Source organism: Pygocentrus nattereri, chromosome 8, assembly GCF_015220715.1.
Source record: "Pygocentrus nattereri isolate fPygNat1 chromosome 8, fPygNat1.pri, whole genome shotgun sequence".
Lineage (NCBI taxonomy): Eukaryota > Metazoa > Chordata > Actinopteri > Characiformes > Serrasalmidae > Pygocentrus > Pygocentrus nattereri.
In genome coordinates this window covers 44,038,087-44,054,903 of record NC_051218.1, presented here as the reverse complement: position 1 = coordinate 44,054,903, position 16,817 = coordinate 44,038,087, and the positions used below count along the sequence as shown (strand labels likewise).

At 41.2% G+C, this 16,817-nt stretch overlaps 2 protein-coding genes across 3 annotated transcripts in view; both read right to left on the bottom strand.

Annotated features, from left to right (window-relative positions):
- The window catches only part of neurl1b (neuralized E3 ubiquitin protein ligase 1B), a 56,573-nt gene extending 54,895 nt beyond the window's left edge, over positions 1-1,678 (bottom strand). For both annotated transcript variants that reach the window (XM_017712511.2, XM_017712513.2), the window contains exon 1: positions 1,408-1,678. In XM_017712511.2, coding sequence (XP_017568000.1) covers positions 1,408-1,498 — 91 coding nt within the window. In that variant the 5' untranslated portion in view covers positions 1,499-1,678. The remainder of the gene's footprint in view (positions 1-1,407) is intronic.
- An 8,428-nt stretch (positions 1,679-10,106) lies between these two features.
- On the bottom strand, positions 10,107-14,022 carry dusp1 (dual specificity phosphatase 1). The gene is made up of 4 exons (XM_017712510.2): positions 13,436-14,022; positions 12,418-12,566; positions 12,065-12,284; positions 10,107-11,309 (listed from the first exon to the last, which is right to left on the bottom strand). Exons 1-4 carry the CDS (start codon positions 13,842-13,844, stop codon positions 10,954-10,956), a joined length of 1,134 nt encoding a protein of 377 aa, XP_017567999.1. The 5' UTR covers positions 13,845-14,022; the 3' UTR covers positions 10,107-10,953.
- Between the last annotated feature and the right edge of the window lie 2,795 nt (positions 14,023-16,817).

Genomic DNA, 16,817 nt, shown 5'->3' with positions numbered 1-16,817 from the left:
ATACTGGCAAAGGTTAAGCGCCCCGTCACACACATGTGTTCTAATGAACGTCTTCATCTCTCTCAGAAATTCCTTTAAAAGGGCAGGAGCTCTTACACCAACAAGAGCCGACTGTGTGTTTCATATGTAAATGTAAATATGTAAATCATGTAAGCAGAGTAGTTATTATTAGTATTATAGTATTATATACATTATAGTATTTTGTGGTGCATTAATGTAGGTTCTTACACACATCTGTGACTGTGAATGTGTCATTGACTATATATATATATTTCAATGGTATATCAAAATGTAGTTTTTCTGAGGTTTGATAAGTTAGAACTGACAAAAAGTGGTTGTTATAGTTTAGTGGGTATCACCTCTGCCTTCTACACTGTAGACACTGTAGACTGGGGTTCAAGCTCTGACTGAGTGATCACCCTAAACTACCAATAAGAGTCCTCGGGCAAGACTCCTAACACTACCTTCACCTGCCTGTGTAAAATGATCAAGCTGTAAGTTGCTCTGGATAAGAGCGTCTGCCGAATGCAGTAAATGTACAAAGAAAAAAGAAAAAAAAATTACATTTTTGTCGTTTTTTTCTGTTTTTGATATAAATTGAAAATGCATGATGCTCTTTATATTGCATGTAAATTTCATGAAGGATGGACCAAAAGAAATGCCCCAAAAGTACTTGGAAAAAAGTCTGGTTCCATTGACTTACATAAAAAGTAAAGAAGTAAAGTAAACTACAGGAGAAGGAAAAAAACCTACTTTACTTTCAATGTAAGTGAATGGAACCAGAATTTTAATTGGCTGTTTATTTTGGTCCATCATGAAATTTACATACAATGCAAAGAGCAACAGGCATTTTCAGATTATGTGAAAAACTGAAGAACAAAAATTGAGAGACAAGGTTTTCTTTCGACAACAGCAATATATATATATATATATATATATATATATATATATATATATATATATATATATATATTCTAAAATTAAATACACTATAACATCAATTCCATAAAAAATAAATAAGAACCCTCACACTATGTAACATGAAGCTAGCACACCAGTAATATGAGTCATGCATGCTATTCATACATGAATTTTATCATATAGTGTTCATATATGTTGATGTATAGCTGAAATATGTCCCATACATGTGGGACAAAACAGAAATCCATATATGCTCATATATGTCCTACATTTGAAGTCCATATATTGCCATATACCAGAGGCAGCTTGGACCAGCATGAGGTTCATCCTGCTGTAAGCTGTGTTTTCAGCAGGGACCTCTGGACTGTCAGTCCAGAATAAACAGACACAGATGAGTAAAATCCCGCCAGATTCGCTCCACTGAGGTCTGAGTCCAGAGGAAACCTGCAGCCCTGTCAGCGGTAGTGAGGCTGAAGCTCAACTCACCTTTTCTGGTGGACGTGCACTGCCAGGCAGCAGCTGGTTCAGGCCTGGAGAGCTGCTGGGAAAACAGCGAGGATGACTCGTTATTCCCCATTCGGCTCTGCTTTCTCTCAGATATGAGGGGGAAGCTCGGTGTGACCGCTTGTCTCCCAGCTCCGGGGTGAAGTCTGATATGATGAAGCGAGTAAACAGAGAAATCCCGCCTGAATTCAGTTTGAAATCTAAAACCGGCCAACTCGTGCCCGCCTGCCCTTATCTCAGCACAGCCGGCCAATTGCGTCGCGAACGCCTGAGGGACAGTCGCCGCCTTTCCAACGGTAGAAAGTGGGCAGTGTTTGGTGGGCTTAGCGGGCAGAGCTACTGAGGGGACACGACTTGAATCGTTAGAGAAGTGGACCGGACACTTTCGACGTCTTGTGGATGAAAGAGTAACTACATATCGAAGCAGGTCCCATCACTGTGTGCTGGTCAGACTCGCTCTTTATAGCCGTGTTTATGATCCTTTACGGGGCAATTCAACAGCCATTAATCAGCCATTGTGGTGTAACGGTCCAGCCTTTATATACCCGATACTGACCGGTAGTGTGAGTAACTCCCCAGAAACTGCCCACTGTTATTTTGAGTCCAGCATCACGGACTATCTCATTAATATGAAATACTATCTCATTATTTTCAGATACCAAGTCATTATTTTGAAACATGTCATTAATTTGAAATACTATCTCATTATTTTGAGATGCTAAGTCATTATTTTGAAATATGTCATTATTTTGAAATGCTATCTCATTATTTTGAGATGCTAAGTCATTATTTTGAAATGCTATCTCATTATTTTGAGATGCTAAGTCATTATTTTGAAATATGTCATTATTTTGAAATACTATCTCATTATTTTGAGATGCTAAGTCATTATTTTGAAATGCTATCTCATTATTTTGAGATGCTAAGTCATTATTTTGAAATATGTCATTATTTTGAAATACTATCTCATTATTTTGAGATGCTAAGTCATTATTTTGAAATACTATCTCATTATTTTCAGATACCAAGTCCTTATTTTGAAATATGTCATTATTTTGAAATACGATCTCATTATTTTCAGATACCAAGTCATTATTTTGAGATACTACATCATCATTGTGAAATACTATCTCGTTATTTTGAGATACGTTCTTATTATACTGAAACACTAAATTATTATTTTCAGATACCAAGTCATTATTTTGAAGTATTAAGTAATTATTCTAAGATTCCAAGGCATAACTTTGAGATACTAAGTCATTGTTATGAGATTCTAAGTCATAATTTTGAGATACTGAGTCATTATTTTGAAATACTATCTCATTGTTTTAAGATAATAAGAAACTAAACCATTATTTTAAGATACTTTCTCATATTTTGAAAAGCTATTGCATTGTTCTAAAATACTATCTCATTATTCTGAGACATCAAGTCATTTTTTGAGACACAAAGTCATTATTTTAAAACATTGTCAATATCTTGAGATGATGAATCATTGTTCTGAGATGCTTTTCTCATTATTTTGAGAATTGTTGTCATTATTTTATAAAAACTTTTTCATTATTTTCCAAAACCTTCTCATTATTTACATATAAATATTTAAATATATATTCACATTTATTGATCTTTTCATCTCAAAAGCATAACCCTTCTCAAAATCATGAGAAGATATCTCAAAATTACAACGATTTTTCTCAAAATAGCCAGAATGTTTATCAAAATAATGAGAAAGCATCTCAAATAATGACTTAGCATCTCAAAATAATGAGATAACACCTCAAAAGAATTTCTTGCTAATATAAAATAATAATGGCATAGCCGTTCACTTAATGACGAAAAAATAATAATTAGGTGCTGGATTTTTTTTAAGTGGCAGGAATGAGTTTCCATACAATTCAGTACACGTGCTATAGATAAAAGGAAAATTCCCTAAAACAGTCAGCAGGGGTCGCCCTTAACTCAGAAATCACATTGGCTCGCCCCCTCTTTCTCTCTCTGTCTTTCCCCTCATTCACTTAGCTGTCTCTCTCTGTCGCTTTGTGAGTCTCTCTTTCTCTCTATGTTGTTTCTCTGACCCTCTGTCTGTCTCTCTGTCTGTCTCTCTCTCTGTCTGTCTGTCTGTCTGTCTCTTTCTCTCTCTGAACAAGAGAATGTCAGTTGTGCTTTTGGAGATACTAATCAAAACTGTATTATTGACCTTCCAGCTTTTTATAATAAAATACACCAGTCAGGAATATCATCATGAGCACCTCCTCGTTTCTACACTCATTGTCCATCTTATCAGCTCCACTTACTGTATAGCTGCTCTCTGTAGTTCTACAGTTACAGACTGTAGTCCATCTGTTTCACTGATACTCTGTTACCCTGTTCTTCAGTGGTCAGGACCCCCATGGACCCTCACAGAGCAGGTACTATTTGGATGGTGGGTCATTCTCAGCACTGCAGTGACACTGACATGGTGGTGGTGGTGTGTTAGTGTGTGTGGCGCTGGTCTGAGTGGATCAGACACAGCAGTGCTGCTGGAGTTTTTAAACGCCTCAGTGTCGCTGCTGGACTGGACAGAGCTAAGCTCTGCTGATGGTCACTGTTTGTTGTGATTTCTCAGCTGTCTGAAGGAAAAGAAAGAGAATTCCGCTCACGAGGAAACCCGCGGTGTCACCGTGAATCACACCAACCTGATAGTGTACTTCTCTGTGAAAATGGAAAGCACCTGATTAACCTGAGAAAAATAAACATGGCATTTTTTTCAGTATATGACACATGGCAGCATATCGCTGCTGTCGGAACAAAGCCTGTATCTCCAAAACGGTAACTTTACAGGAGAAGGAAAAAACATACTTCACTTTTAATAAAAGGCAATGGAACCAGAATTTTTTACAAGTCATTTTGGGTCGGTTCTGTCGGTCAGTTCTTCATGAAATGTACACACAGTGGAAAGGACAACAGGCATTTTTAAATTATGTCAAAAACTGAAAAAAGGAGATAAAAGGTTTTTTTCCGACGGCAGCGATATACAGTGGTAACAGCAACAATATGAAATGTTCACTGACCTAGAGTTGGGATTTGGCCTCGAGAGCCATTAAATTTTCCATTGACATCTGGGATTCTGGAATTTTTTTTACACTCTTAACCTTCTTCTAATCTTCTAAGCCACTTCTCCTGGGTCGCGGAGGGTGCTGGAGCCTATCCCAGCGGTCATCGGGCAGAAGGCAGGATGCACCCTGGACAGGTCACCAGTCCATCGCTGTACCCATTTTCAACATTTACCAAAAGAAAAAATGATGTGGTTTATTATTATTTCATCCTGATTTCTTGGACTTTGCTGTGAAGAACATATAAAATAACCCATTTTCAGGGTCTTCACTCTGTTCACCCCCCCACACATTTATATTACACATGTGGTGTTGGGCTGAACCCGCAGGGAGTGAAAGTGTGGAGGTGCTGTGTCCTTCACTCTGTTCTCCTCCTACATGGCCTGCTGTTAGTGTTTGTGTGTGTGTGAGGGTGGACAACATGGACAGGCTGCTGACTGGCTACAGCTGCTAAAGGAGAACCCCAAGCTGTACACTTATGATATTTTAAACATCTGGTATTTTTACATAAATTGTTGTGGCTGTATTGATTCAAAAACCAATAATGTGGTGGGTCCACCGGACCACTGAGTAACAAACACATCAACACCACACAAGGGGTAAAAACAAACGTTCCAGAAAGGGTGCTTTGGAGTGATGCCCTAGAAGAACCACTTTACACTAAAGGAGTGTAGATGTTCTACTCCACATGTGTTAAACTCCAGTCCCAGAGGCTAAAACACCGCAGACGTCAGGACACTGCCTCTTTAAACGCACCTGACTTAGCTTATTAGCTAATTAGTCAGGCCGTCGAACTGAATTCAGAGCATTAAATGAGGGTAAATGCTAATCTCTGCAGTACCACGTTTGCCATTCCTGCTCTACACCAAGTAAACTTTTCCCACATCTGTAATTTCAATCTAAGAACCATTCAGGAATCTTACACTCTCAGAAATAAAGGTACTAAACTGTGACTGGGGCAGTTCCCCTCTTGTCACTGGGGTAGAACCCTTAAGGGTCCATCTCAGTCCCTTTAGTCAGGGAATATAACTGAACCATAATCCACTGAAATGATCTGTTCTAAGCTGGACTGACTCCACACACCCCGCCTCGCCTCGCCTCCAGGCTTTTAGTCTACTGCTCTGTTTTAAAACATTTGGTTATGAAAAGGAACAAATACCAACTTTTCACCTGGAGAACCTGATTTAAGCTCCACAGTCAGACCTTAGAACCACTGTAGAACCTTTGAGGGAGCATTTACACTGTTTGTACCTTGATGAAAAATGTACCTGCACAGAACCTTCATTTCTAATAGTGTAGGTTCATCTTCAAGAAGAACAGACCCTGTGCTACAATGAACAGTAAGTCAAGGCAGGCTTCCTTTGGCCTTTTCCATAGGGTGGAAATACTTCTAACCAAGCAGTCACTTCAGTTTTGTGAAGCTCATCGATTTAGGTTGTTGTTGTTGTTATTGTCGTTCTTGAGGATCAGATAAACAGGCCATGTTGACTTCTGTGGTTCTGTCTTGTCCTGTCAGTGAACTTCGACTGTAGACGTCCTTATCAGTGTACAACATGATTTTTTACCAGTTTCCCATTACATATTGCATAAAGATTCTGTTCCTGTTAATTCAGTTAATGTGTTATTCATTATTTTGCCTGACCTTTTCTAACTGCCCTGCTACAAAAATTAAATTTAGGCCTGAAGAGAAAAAAAAAAGGAAACCAGTTATATAACCAAAAAACTTTTTAATATGCGACGACTGACATTATAACACAGGAAATCTCTTACTTCGGTTAAAACCATCTAAGCTGTCGCATCATGACGAGATTAGGTGGTTTCAGATTTGACTACCTAGAATGGGTCAACTCTGAGGAAAAAGCCGTTTTCAAGATCTGCCCCTCTGGACGATAATTTCCGGCCTTTTCTGTTAGAGTGGCTGCCCAAAAAACCGGGTGGGTGTAGTAATCTTCTTACTTTAGGCTCTCATCTCCCATGACATCAGAGCATTACCCTGAAAGCTGCCTAGTCATGCTACAGCCAGGCGGATTAAGACGTGCATTGGATAAGGATAAGGTGTGAATACCCTCAAAACAGCAGTCAAAATAGGACAGCGTCGCTTTGAACATTAGCCTTCAGGCTTACTTGCCAGTCTTGCTAAAACAAAAGCCGGCAGGGTGTGAACCTGAGACTAAAACGCCCTCGTTACCTAAATAGTAAAGTGTCATTCTGAGAGATTGCTGAAGCCACACTTATGAAGAATAGAGAGGAAAAGGCTGGTGGGCTGGGTTTGACCCCTTCTTCCTTCTGTAATGTGGGAACATTTATCATTTCAGAACAGACACAGTGGTTACACTTCATCCTGAGACCTTGATAGAGATTTTACTTAGAGACTTTGTCCAGATCGGCAGCTTAGTGAGTGCGAGCGTCTATGTGCATGTCCGTATAAGCGCTTACGTTTGTAGGATTTGTCGCATGAGATTATTTTTGCCTCTTTGTGTCAGAGATGGGTGTGGCTGATGTACTAAGCCAGCCATTGTTCCTAAAAGGTTATTCATTGACAGGCGATTAAAAATGTTTCCTCTGTCCATTCATTTCTGCTGTCACCTTTCAACACAGTCACTATTAAAAAAAGTCAGAGAAGTAGCCAGTAATAACTTTTTTTAAAGAAATCATTAACTCTCCTCTCTCAATTGCCAGAAAAATGTTGAGAAGGTGGGAACCTCACCAAAATCTCTCTGAGCCCTGTCAGTATTGCTTTCACCCACATCACAGCTCTATGTCTGCTCACCTTGAGAGTTGTGAGATCACCTCAGTGATGCTTTCAAAATGGTTAATTACAAAAACTGTTGCGTCCTTCTAAAATACACATTTCCGTCTGGTACTGTAGACACGTCTCTATAACAATTCAGATTATACCTTTTAAATTAAAAAAAAAACAACAGTTTGTTACTACAAAAACAGTGAATCATTTGCTGGCAGTGTCACTCAAGGTGTGCCCCAAGGGTCTGTTCTTGGCCCCCTTCTTTTTATTTTTTAATGTGTAGCACATTGGGCAAATTATCAATAGCTTTCATTGTGACATTCAGTAATATAGCTACGTGTTCCCACCAAAACTGCTACTTTGATATAGATTTTGATGGGATTATTTGCTGAAATAAAGCTTGAGACTAAGAACTTTCTTAAATTAGATACAGACTGTTCTACCGGGCCCCAAATGTCAGATACCCAGGTCGTCCATTTTTGTCTGTTGACGGTGATGGTGTGACAGTTAAGATGATTCTATATTAATTTGCCAGATCAATAGTTACTAAATAATGTATGATTAGTGTTTCAATGCGGTGCAAAAATACAAGACTATGATTTTGTGTTGTTTTGATATGACTGATGCTGTCAATAGGTTGAGGTTAAGCAGTGTTTTGGTTTTTCCCTCCCTCCCTCGGTTGCCTCCTCCCTCTATGGCTCATGACTAATGGAGAACAACAAACAGAGATCCCTTCTTTGAGACACAATAGATCAGGGTGAAAGGAGGGGTAGGAGACAACATATGCCACCAAAATTAACCAGCTTTAACCGGAGCCATTGATGACTAAAGAACGTGCCTGAAGCCTTAATCTGAGTATATCATTATCTGATCATCTGCGTAGTCGTGTTTGGATGGAGGTAGGCCTAACGTAACATAATGACGAGCAAGTTTTAGTAAAGAGAAGAGGTCAGTGGCGAAAACAGCTGGGAGAAAGCTTTTTCATCCAATAGCCTTTCCAACGTCAGCATAAGAACAGGCACATTTGGGCACGGCTAAAAGCCGTGATCAGCTGGAGGCTATCACTGCCAGGCGCTGTGCTCATTTGCAAGCTGAGTATATATGAGCCTTCGCAGGCGCTCTTCCCTGCCACCGTTCATGGCACCCAGGGCAGGCTTTAGAATACTGCTGTTTGCCCAAACACTAAGCGCGCTATAGTTGTCACACTTTTCCCAAACGCCTTGCAGCTGCTCCTATTGTGCTCAGAGGAGGGCCTCGCCAAGTAGTCGTCCAGACTGCTCCGGCCAGCCCTCCCGCCGCCCGACAGGGATCAGAGGACCTAGCTGAGACTCTGCGGCCCAAACAATAGGGGACATTGATAATGATTCTATATGGTGTAACCCCAACCAACACGGCCAATGTGAAATTCCAATGCACGGTTAAAGGCAGGGCAGCGTGCCGCTACATATGGCCGGATAGGTTTGAATATGAAAGGGTCGTTCTTTTTTCCCACCGATATTTAAGCACTAGCTGCGGCCTAAACTTTTGGTTTGAACAAATGCGGTCAAAACTAGGTACAAATATTATAATTTCTATTTTCTTTTTTTTTTTCTTGTTCTGTATGTTTTGTTTTTTTTCTCCTAATTTCTACTTTTTTTTTTTTTTTGCTTGTATGTTTGTAGTTTGTTGTCCTCCCTCTACACGATGGCAGAATATACTAAAAGAAATTTGTAATACCAGTAATAAGGAAAAATCAGTCCTCTGAAGAGGAGGGTGGCGGCGGGCAAAATTTTTAAAATAAATAAATAAATAAACAAAATGAGGTCAAAACTTACTTTCTGACCAGCTGGGAATATCTGCTTACGAGGTTGTGATATAATACGGTCCCTGTCGAGACCTCGTGTCTCATGTTTTGTAGGTTTAAAAATTCCAACTGCCCTTTACATTGTGCGAAAATATCAGAATGAACAAATAGAAATGATCCATAAATTACTTGGAAGAAAAATCTAGACTTATATAACTTTTTACATTGACTTTCAATCGAAGATTTCTTTCCCTTGTTCTGTAAAGTTGCCATCCGAACAGTAAAGATAAAGGCGTTTATAGCTGCTGGCATTACATCACCAGAATGAAAACTATTCAGTGTTCTAGTTATTTTTGATATTTTGTGTTGGTCTCACCATTAAATTTTTACCCAATGAAAAGAGCAGCTGTTATTTTCAGATTATGGCTAAAATCCCAAAAATGGAGATACAAGGTTTTGTTTCAACAGTGATGTGAATAGCCAGAAGGTTTAAAACCATTTAAAACAACCTACATATAATTAACATAGCATTAAACCATTACTGTACTCTATAATTATATAATAGACATTTCTCACCACTCCCACAGATGCCGTGGCCAGAGTCCACGTGTGTCGGGTTTCTCAGCTTGCTCCTCTGGACTCTACGCCCCAGCTGACGGCTTGCTGACACTTGATACAGAGTGCGCCCTGACCCAGAGGCCTTTTTCCAAGGCTGTGTTTACCTGAAGATTTCATTTCAAAACTAAGAGGTTGAAGTTTGAAAACAAAGTCAAATGGTCAGGCAGTCCTACACGTGCCACATGTGCCATAGGGTGCTCTGGCAGTGTTATAAAGGGGGAATATTTAATATTACCTACTCAACATTTCCAGCCGAGTGGTGAGAGATTTTAAACTCGAACTCCTTTCTAAGATGCCAGTATTTACCTAATAATTCTCTGGATTGATGTGGTAGAAATGTTTAAGACCATCTAGCATTACTTTAAAGTCAGTATATACTCAGTAATTCAGTGTCTCCTGTTTAAACGGCTTTAAAACGTCACACAAGTAACCACAATCAAGTCACTATTGTAGCAAAAATTCATTTATTCATCAGTATCAAAACATCATATCACAAGCATGTAAAAATATACCATAAGAAATATATTAATTTAGGAAATAAATATCATATATCAAAACAGTCTCCTGAAAGTCACTCCCATTAGTGCTCGAGGGAAGGTTCTTACAGGGCTGCCAACAAACAGACACATGAGGTATTTCGTGTTTGCTTCCGAAGAAACAAACGTCTTGGTGAGTTGGATTAAGTTCTGAAAGGCATAAATGGCCCTTGAGCGAGCCATACGTTGAACTTTCATTGTCTTAAGGCAGAGCAAGTCTAGCCAGAGATGATAAATACATTCATTGTTCAAAAAGGAAACCAAAGAGGGGGCATTCAGTCTGATTAGCACCTTCAAGCCTATTGACACATGGTCCCCTCAGATTACTTGTCTTTGCTTAAACAAAACAAAAAAAAGTGTGTCAAACAAATAAAAGCTAACTTTTCCTGAGCAAACTGTAAGACCTGCTGCTTTATTGGTGATAATAAATAAAAACAGAACGTGATTATCAGCTGCGACACTCCAATTCCCGGAGACTGACCTAGAAAGACATTCGAGAGCTTTGTGCATGTTCCACTAACATCACACACATGCACACTAATGAATGCGCAACCCCTTCAGCTCAGTCAACGTGAATGACTGCCGTCTTGTGTTCAAAACACAGCCAGACTGGAAGAGTGAGGCTGGACCAGCCACCTACTCCTCTCCAGAAAGCTGTGCAAATACTGTTGTATAGCAACAGAGGAATAAGGTATTGAGGTTGTCCAGAAATGCAAAGACCAGGAACGTCCTCCTTGTCAAAACGAGGGTGTCCCGTCAGCAGGTGGGCGAGGGGGTAATGGGACTGTGCAGGAAGGAGAGTGGGCTGGCCGCAGCGTGGACGGGGATGGAGACGGGGAAGTTGAAAACGGTGCTGCTCTTGCCGAGCGCCGGGCTCCCTGCCTCCGAGGAGCATTTGGACGAGGCCAGAACCTGCGACTCGAACTGCAGCAGCTGGCCCATGAAGCTGAAGTTGGGGGAGATGATGCTGCGGCGCTGCTTGACAAACTCGAAGGCCTCATCCAGCTTGACCCGGTTGGTGCGCATCAGGTAGGCCAGGCATATGGTGGCCGACCGTGAGATGCCGGCCTGGCAGTGGACGAAGACACGGCCACCTTTGTTCCGTACCGAGTCTGCGTGAAAAGAGACGGAGGACATTAGTTTAAATCTACACAAAAGGCCTCAACACAGAGAATCGCATCAGTTAAACTGGACAAAGATATTAATGTAATTATTTCTCGTATAAAATACAGCTTTGTCTAAAGACCTGGGAACCCTAAGCCGAAAACGGCCAACGGCAACTCCTTCCCAGTCGCATTTGCCTCCCTCCACTTTCAATTGCAAATCATAAACCCTGCAGTTCAGCTAACGGAGGGAGTCGTCTCATTAGGGAGACAGGAAGAAGTTAAATGAGGGCTGTGGGGTGGGTGATGGGGTAGCACTCTCTCAGTGGCAGGTCTGAATACACAATGTGGGGTGGCTGCCCCCCTGCTGTGAGCATTGATCTGGGGAGGAAGGCCAGTCGAGAGCCAGAGAAAACCCTCTTTTGTTTGACCAGAACAAAGAGAGCCAGGCAAGCAAAGAGAGCCAGTTGCTCCCTAAAAAGCAGACCGGGTCGTGGCCTGCTGCTTTCCATGAAAAGGGGGCACCTCTTCAAATGGGATGAGAGGCGATGATGTAAGCTATTGTAGCTGTCAAGCTTGGTCCATCCAGCTGGTCGATTTGGAGGGAACTTTTGAAAAATTTAATTCAGGCCTCACTCGGAGAGGGGGTGGGAGGATGGGTGGGGGTGTGGGGGGGTTTGCTTGTCAAAACCCTCCTAAAGCAACATCTGTTCTTGTTTTGTAACAGAGAATCAAACGACAGTGGATAAGGAAAAAATTCTCACCGATAAATTCAATGGCCTCATTGAACCAGGAGCTGATGTCAGCTTTGTGGTTATCTTCAACCGGAATGCTCTTGTACTGATAATGGTCCTCGAAGTGGTTTGGACAGTTGGCAGAAACATTTATGAGGGCCGTGATCCCCAACATGTCCAGCATGTCCTTCCTAGAAGCATGGTAGGCGCTGCCGAGGTAGAGAAAGGGTAGGATTTCCACAGGGCCGCCCTAAAAATACAAGATTTGAGGAGAGGGTTAAAGACGGCGAACGTGAATCAAACCGAAAAGCAAAACTGAAAGTGTTCCTCGGGTGAAGTCATTCAACAAAAATGGCCTAATGAGCCTTTTACTACGCTCTTACCTGATCGTACAGGGGGGTAGTGCAGGTATTACAACCGGATCCAGCACTGTCAGGGTGGCAGCTGGCACTCAGAGGCAGACTGAGTCCTTGTGGGGGGGCCGGTTTGGTGCACATGTCAGGGAATTCAGAAGCAAATGTGTCAAATCCACCTGAAAAATAAGGAAACAAGAAGTGGACGTTTAATTACACAGCATAATTTACAGGTGTCAACTGTGACTGACAGTTGTTGGGACATAAAGGGTGAGAGAACAGTTGAGAGGGGCAACAGCTGAAGTAAACACCGGAGGGCAGTTACCGTACAAGGCCAGAGAGCCACAAATAACCAGAGGCTATAACGAAGTCTAACATGAGGGTAGTTACTACTCGCATTCAGTCAGCGCCGTATAGCTAACGTTAAATTAGCACAAATTCGACTGGTTTGTACTCGAGTACTTAATATATGTGAGGAAACAAGTCAAGCTTTTGTATTTAGTGCCTAATTAATTTGTTCGGGCTTCAGCATTTTACTTCAGTTAAAAAAAAAGTTAAAAAAAATGAAAAAAGGGGGAATTTTACTTCAGTTCCCCTCCGGTGTAACTTAACAGACGAAAGTTACCTCAGATAGCTACGAAGCTAAAGTTAGCTAAACTAGCTTAGCTTCCTATGCGCCGGCTTATTGTTATAATTTTCCTGAGGCGCCAGAACGGAGGTTCTTCTTCTTTTAAGGTGGACCGGGAAATTTCGAACAAGAAGCTGGCGAGTAAGAAGCTACCGCTAGCCTAGGAGTTTTACAGGTGAGCCACCGTTTCGTTTATGTAACAGAATTCATTTCAGTTTTGTTCTAAAGTTCCCTCCGAACACAGGTTAAAGCCAGAGGTGTAAATATCAGGTCAATAAAGTAAAAATCCTTCCCGGGATTTTGTTCCAGCTGCCTGGACAGCGCTGCCGGTGGGTTGATCTAACCAGAGAAGCCAGGCCGTTGGAACGAAACCCTGGGAAGGATTTGTACTTTCTGGACCTGGATTTTAACCTAACCTACCTTTTAGGAAGACCACGTTTGCTCCGCACGGGTTTCTGTAAAGCGCGGACACGGCCAGCATCAGGGTCCCGTCTTTCTTGGTCTGGGCTATGTCAGAACTCCTCTCGTCGAGCAGAACCACGGTCCGGTACCGGCCGGAGAGAAGCCCGCTCCTCGTGTCCTCGTTCGGCACGATGTGCTCCAGCCCGAGCCCGCCGCGTGCCCGCCGCCGCACGATGGTGCTGAAGCGGACGTTGGTGGATCCGGGGATGTGAGACGAGCTGAAGGAGAAGAACGAGCGGCAGTCCAGCACGAGGCAGCCGGGCTCGTCCCCGTCCAGCAGCGCCCGCAGGGCGACACAGTCGATGCTGGGAACTTCCATAATGACCATAGTAGGGCGGCGCGCGGGAAGAGATAAGTCTAAGTACATAAAGTTGGGAGAGATAGATTAAGTCGCTCGCAGCTCGGGGGGTTTGATCGCTGAAGAGAAGTTTTCTGTCTCGGGAGATCGACGAAAAGTTTGGTAAAAAATCCGCGTCGACGATCTTGAAATTCGTCCAAAAGTTCTAACGTCCTTCCTTCCCGTTTTCCGTTCTGCCCCCGCGACTTCGGGGCGCTCTTTTATAGCTCCGTCAAGGGGAACTGTGGCGTCACGCGCCGCCCAGTCTGGCGAGCTGCCCGCGTGAATTCGCACGTACGTCATACACAGTGAAGGGAGACCAAAGCCTGCGCTGTAGAGCTTCACACCTCGGCCAGCCTGACCTAATCAATACACTTCATCAGCGGAGATCGGTGCTCAGGTTTCACCGATCGGGGAGTGATCAGAGGGACCAGAGTGTGTTTTAACATACGCGTACTAATAAACATAATGTAATCCAACTACTAATACCACTACTACTGTTCAGGGACTATAAACTACTGTCCAAAACAACAACAAACCACTACTAATACCACTACTACTGTTCAGGGACTATAAACTACTGTCCAAAACAAAAACAAACTACTACTAATACCACTACTACTGTTCAGGGACTATAAACTACTGTCCAAAACAACAACAAACTATTACTAATACCACTACTACTGTTCAGGGACTATAAACTACTGTCCAAAACAACAACAAACCACTACTAATACCACTACTACTGTTCAGGGACTATAAACTACTGTCCAAAACAACAACAAACCACTACTAATACCACTACTACTGTTCAGGGACTATAAACTACTGTCCAAAACAACAATAGTAGTAACAATAATAATGAAATTATTTGAAATGTATTGTTATTATTATAGACCTAATACTATTTAAAGAGAAGAGAATTAGTCATTTTACACTCAAGTGGTCTATTAGATTAGATTAGAATTTTACTATGAATATAATCAGAATTACCAGAGAGTCTTTTCATATAAATGTATGCATAAATAGAAAGCAATATTACTACTACTACTACTACTATTACTACTGCTAATAATAATAATAATAGACCTGATACTATTTGAAAAGAAGCCCTCTGACTTGTTATTTTTATGTGTGTGTGGTCTGGTAGATACATTCATTGTTCAATGTTTCACAAAATGTTCAGAATTTTACGTTGAACATTATAATAACAAAGGTGGGGAGTAACTAGTGACATATACTTAAATACATGTGCTTTAGTAAAATATTGATGGATTTGTATTCTTTTGAGTATTTTCAAATCAGAAACGGTCTAATCAGTAATATTAGAGAGTAAAGGAATCTACTGTTTTACATTTTAGCCGTTCTAGTTTAGTTACTAATTCATTTTTGTGTTTAATTCAAGTTTTGTCACTGACAGCATCTGTCTTGCTTTACAACTGGTCGCATTACTGACTTTGAAGCTTTAGTATTTTCCTTTAAACCAAAAAATCCTGAAAAGAGAAGAAAAGAGCCTAACAGACTTCAGTTTGTGTGCTGATTGAGTCTGAATGCATGTTACTCAGTACTGGGGGGAGGCTGCGTTTACTTGAGTCATTATTTCAAGTATTAATGTTTGTTCTTGAGTATGGGTGAAGGCCTTTTCACCCTCCTCTGAATAATAACAACAACAGAAAAATGCAACAAGCAGCAGCAACAGGAAGAATAATAATAGACCTAGTGGGTGGGTTTCACTAAGCAAGATTTCTTGGATCGCCTGACAGTTTAGGCCCTAAAAACAAGCCGCCGCAGCAGGAGAAGAGCTCGGGAACGTTCCTATTGGACAATCCTTCACTTGCTTTAAGTTATCCAGCTTGCTGAGAACCCCCCCCCCCTCCCAGTGCTAATGCTAGTGGAAGAGAAGAGAAACAATCTGAATTCAGCAGTGGTTAAATTCAGAGTTCACTGTTTTAATCATAAAATGTTCAGACCATATAGATCAATACATTTCTGCGTTACTATGTATAGAATAATAATAACAATACTACGACGATTTAACAACAACGACAAACTGCTTTTACTCAAAACAACAACAACCTACTTCTAATACTACTATGCATATACAGTAGATCAGTATATTTCTAGTTTAGTATGTATAGAATAATAATAACAATAGAAAAATACACCACCACCAATAACAATAGCAACCACAACAACAGTACTAAGAGTAAAAGTAAAGGTGGTATGATGACGATGATTATTATTATTATTATTATTATTGATCTGTTTTAGAAGAAGATGAGTAGATGCTCAGTGTTTCTCCTTAGGCCGCGGTTCAGTATCAGTCGAGGAATGTAACAAATTTTCCATGATGTGATTGTTTGTGGATGTGATCTTTGCTCTCCTCCTTTGATGAGTTCTAACAAATAACAAGATAATTAGCGAAAACCTGTCACTGCACTCATAAAAGTTTATACTTTGTTTTTATTGTACAGGCCTATGCAGTGTGCAATGCGGCGAGAGCGAAGGCGAACCATAAAAGTTAATCACTGTATAGAAACTGGAGGTCTGGTAAATTTCCATCAGCTGAAAAACACTACACAGGTTCGGCTGCATGGGATCACAGCGTGGGACTTGCCTGTTTGTTTGTTTATGCCGTTAGACCTATTTTGGGCTTTGAGAGACTAAAAAATGTGAGGATCTCTGATTAAGCAATTACATGAAGGATCTTCCAGCAGCTTTGCAGCAAGTTGACCAGTCGCTTTAGCTGTCTTTGCATTGCACTCTTGCCCGTCAGGTTTTATCAGGTCGTTTGTTGTGTTTCTCACGTCTGAAGTTTTGCTTTGTTGTGTAACCTGTCAAGGCAGTCCTCATAACAAGTCCGCCCGCGTTGCCATGGATGCGGTTACGTTAAAAACGTGTGGGTTATTTCCTCTTTGTGATGGCTTACTTCTGGTTTAGACCATGTTGAGACATACATAGCAGTCAAAAGTTTGGACACACGACTGAACATATGTTTAATCT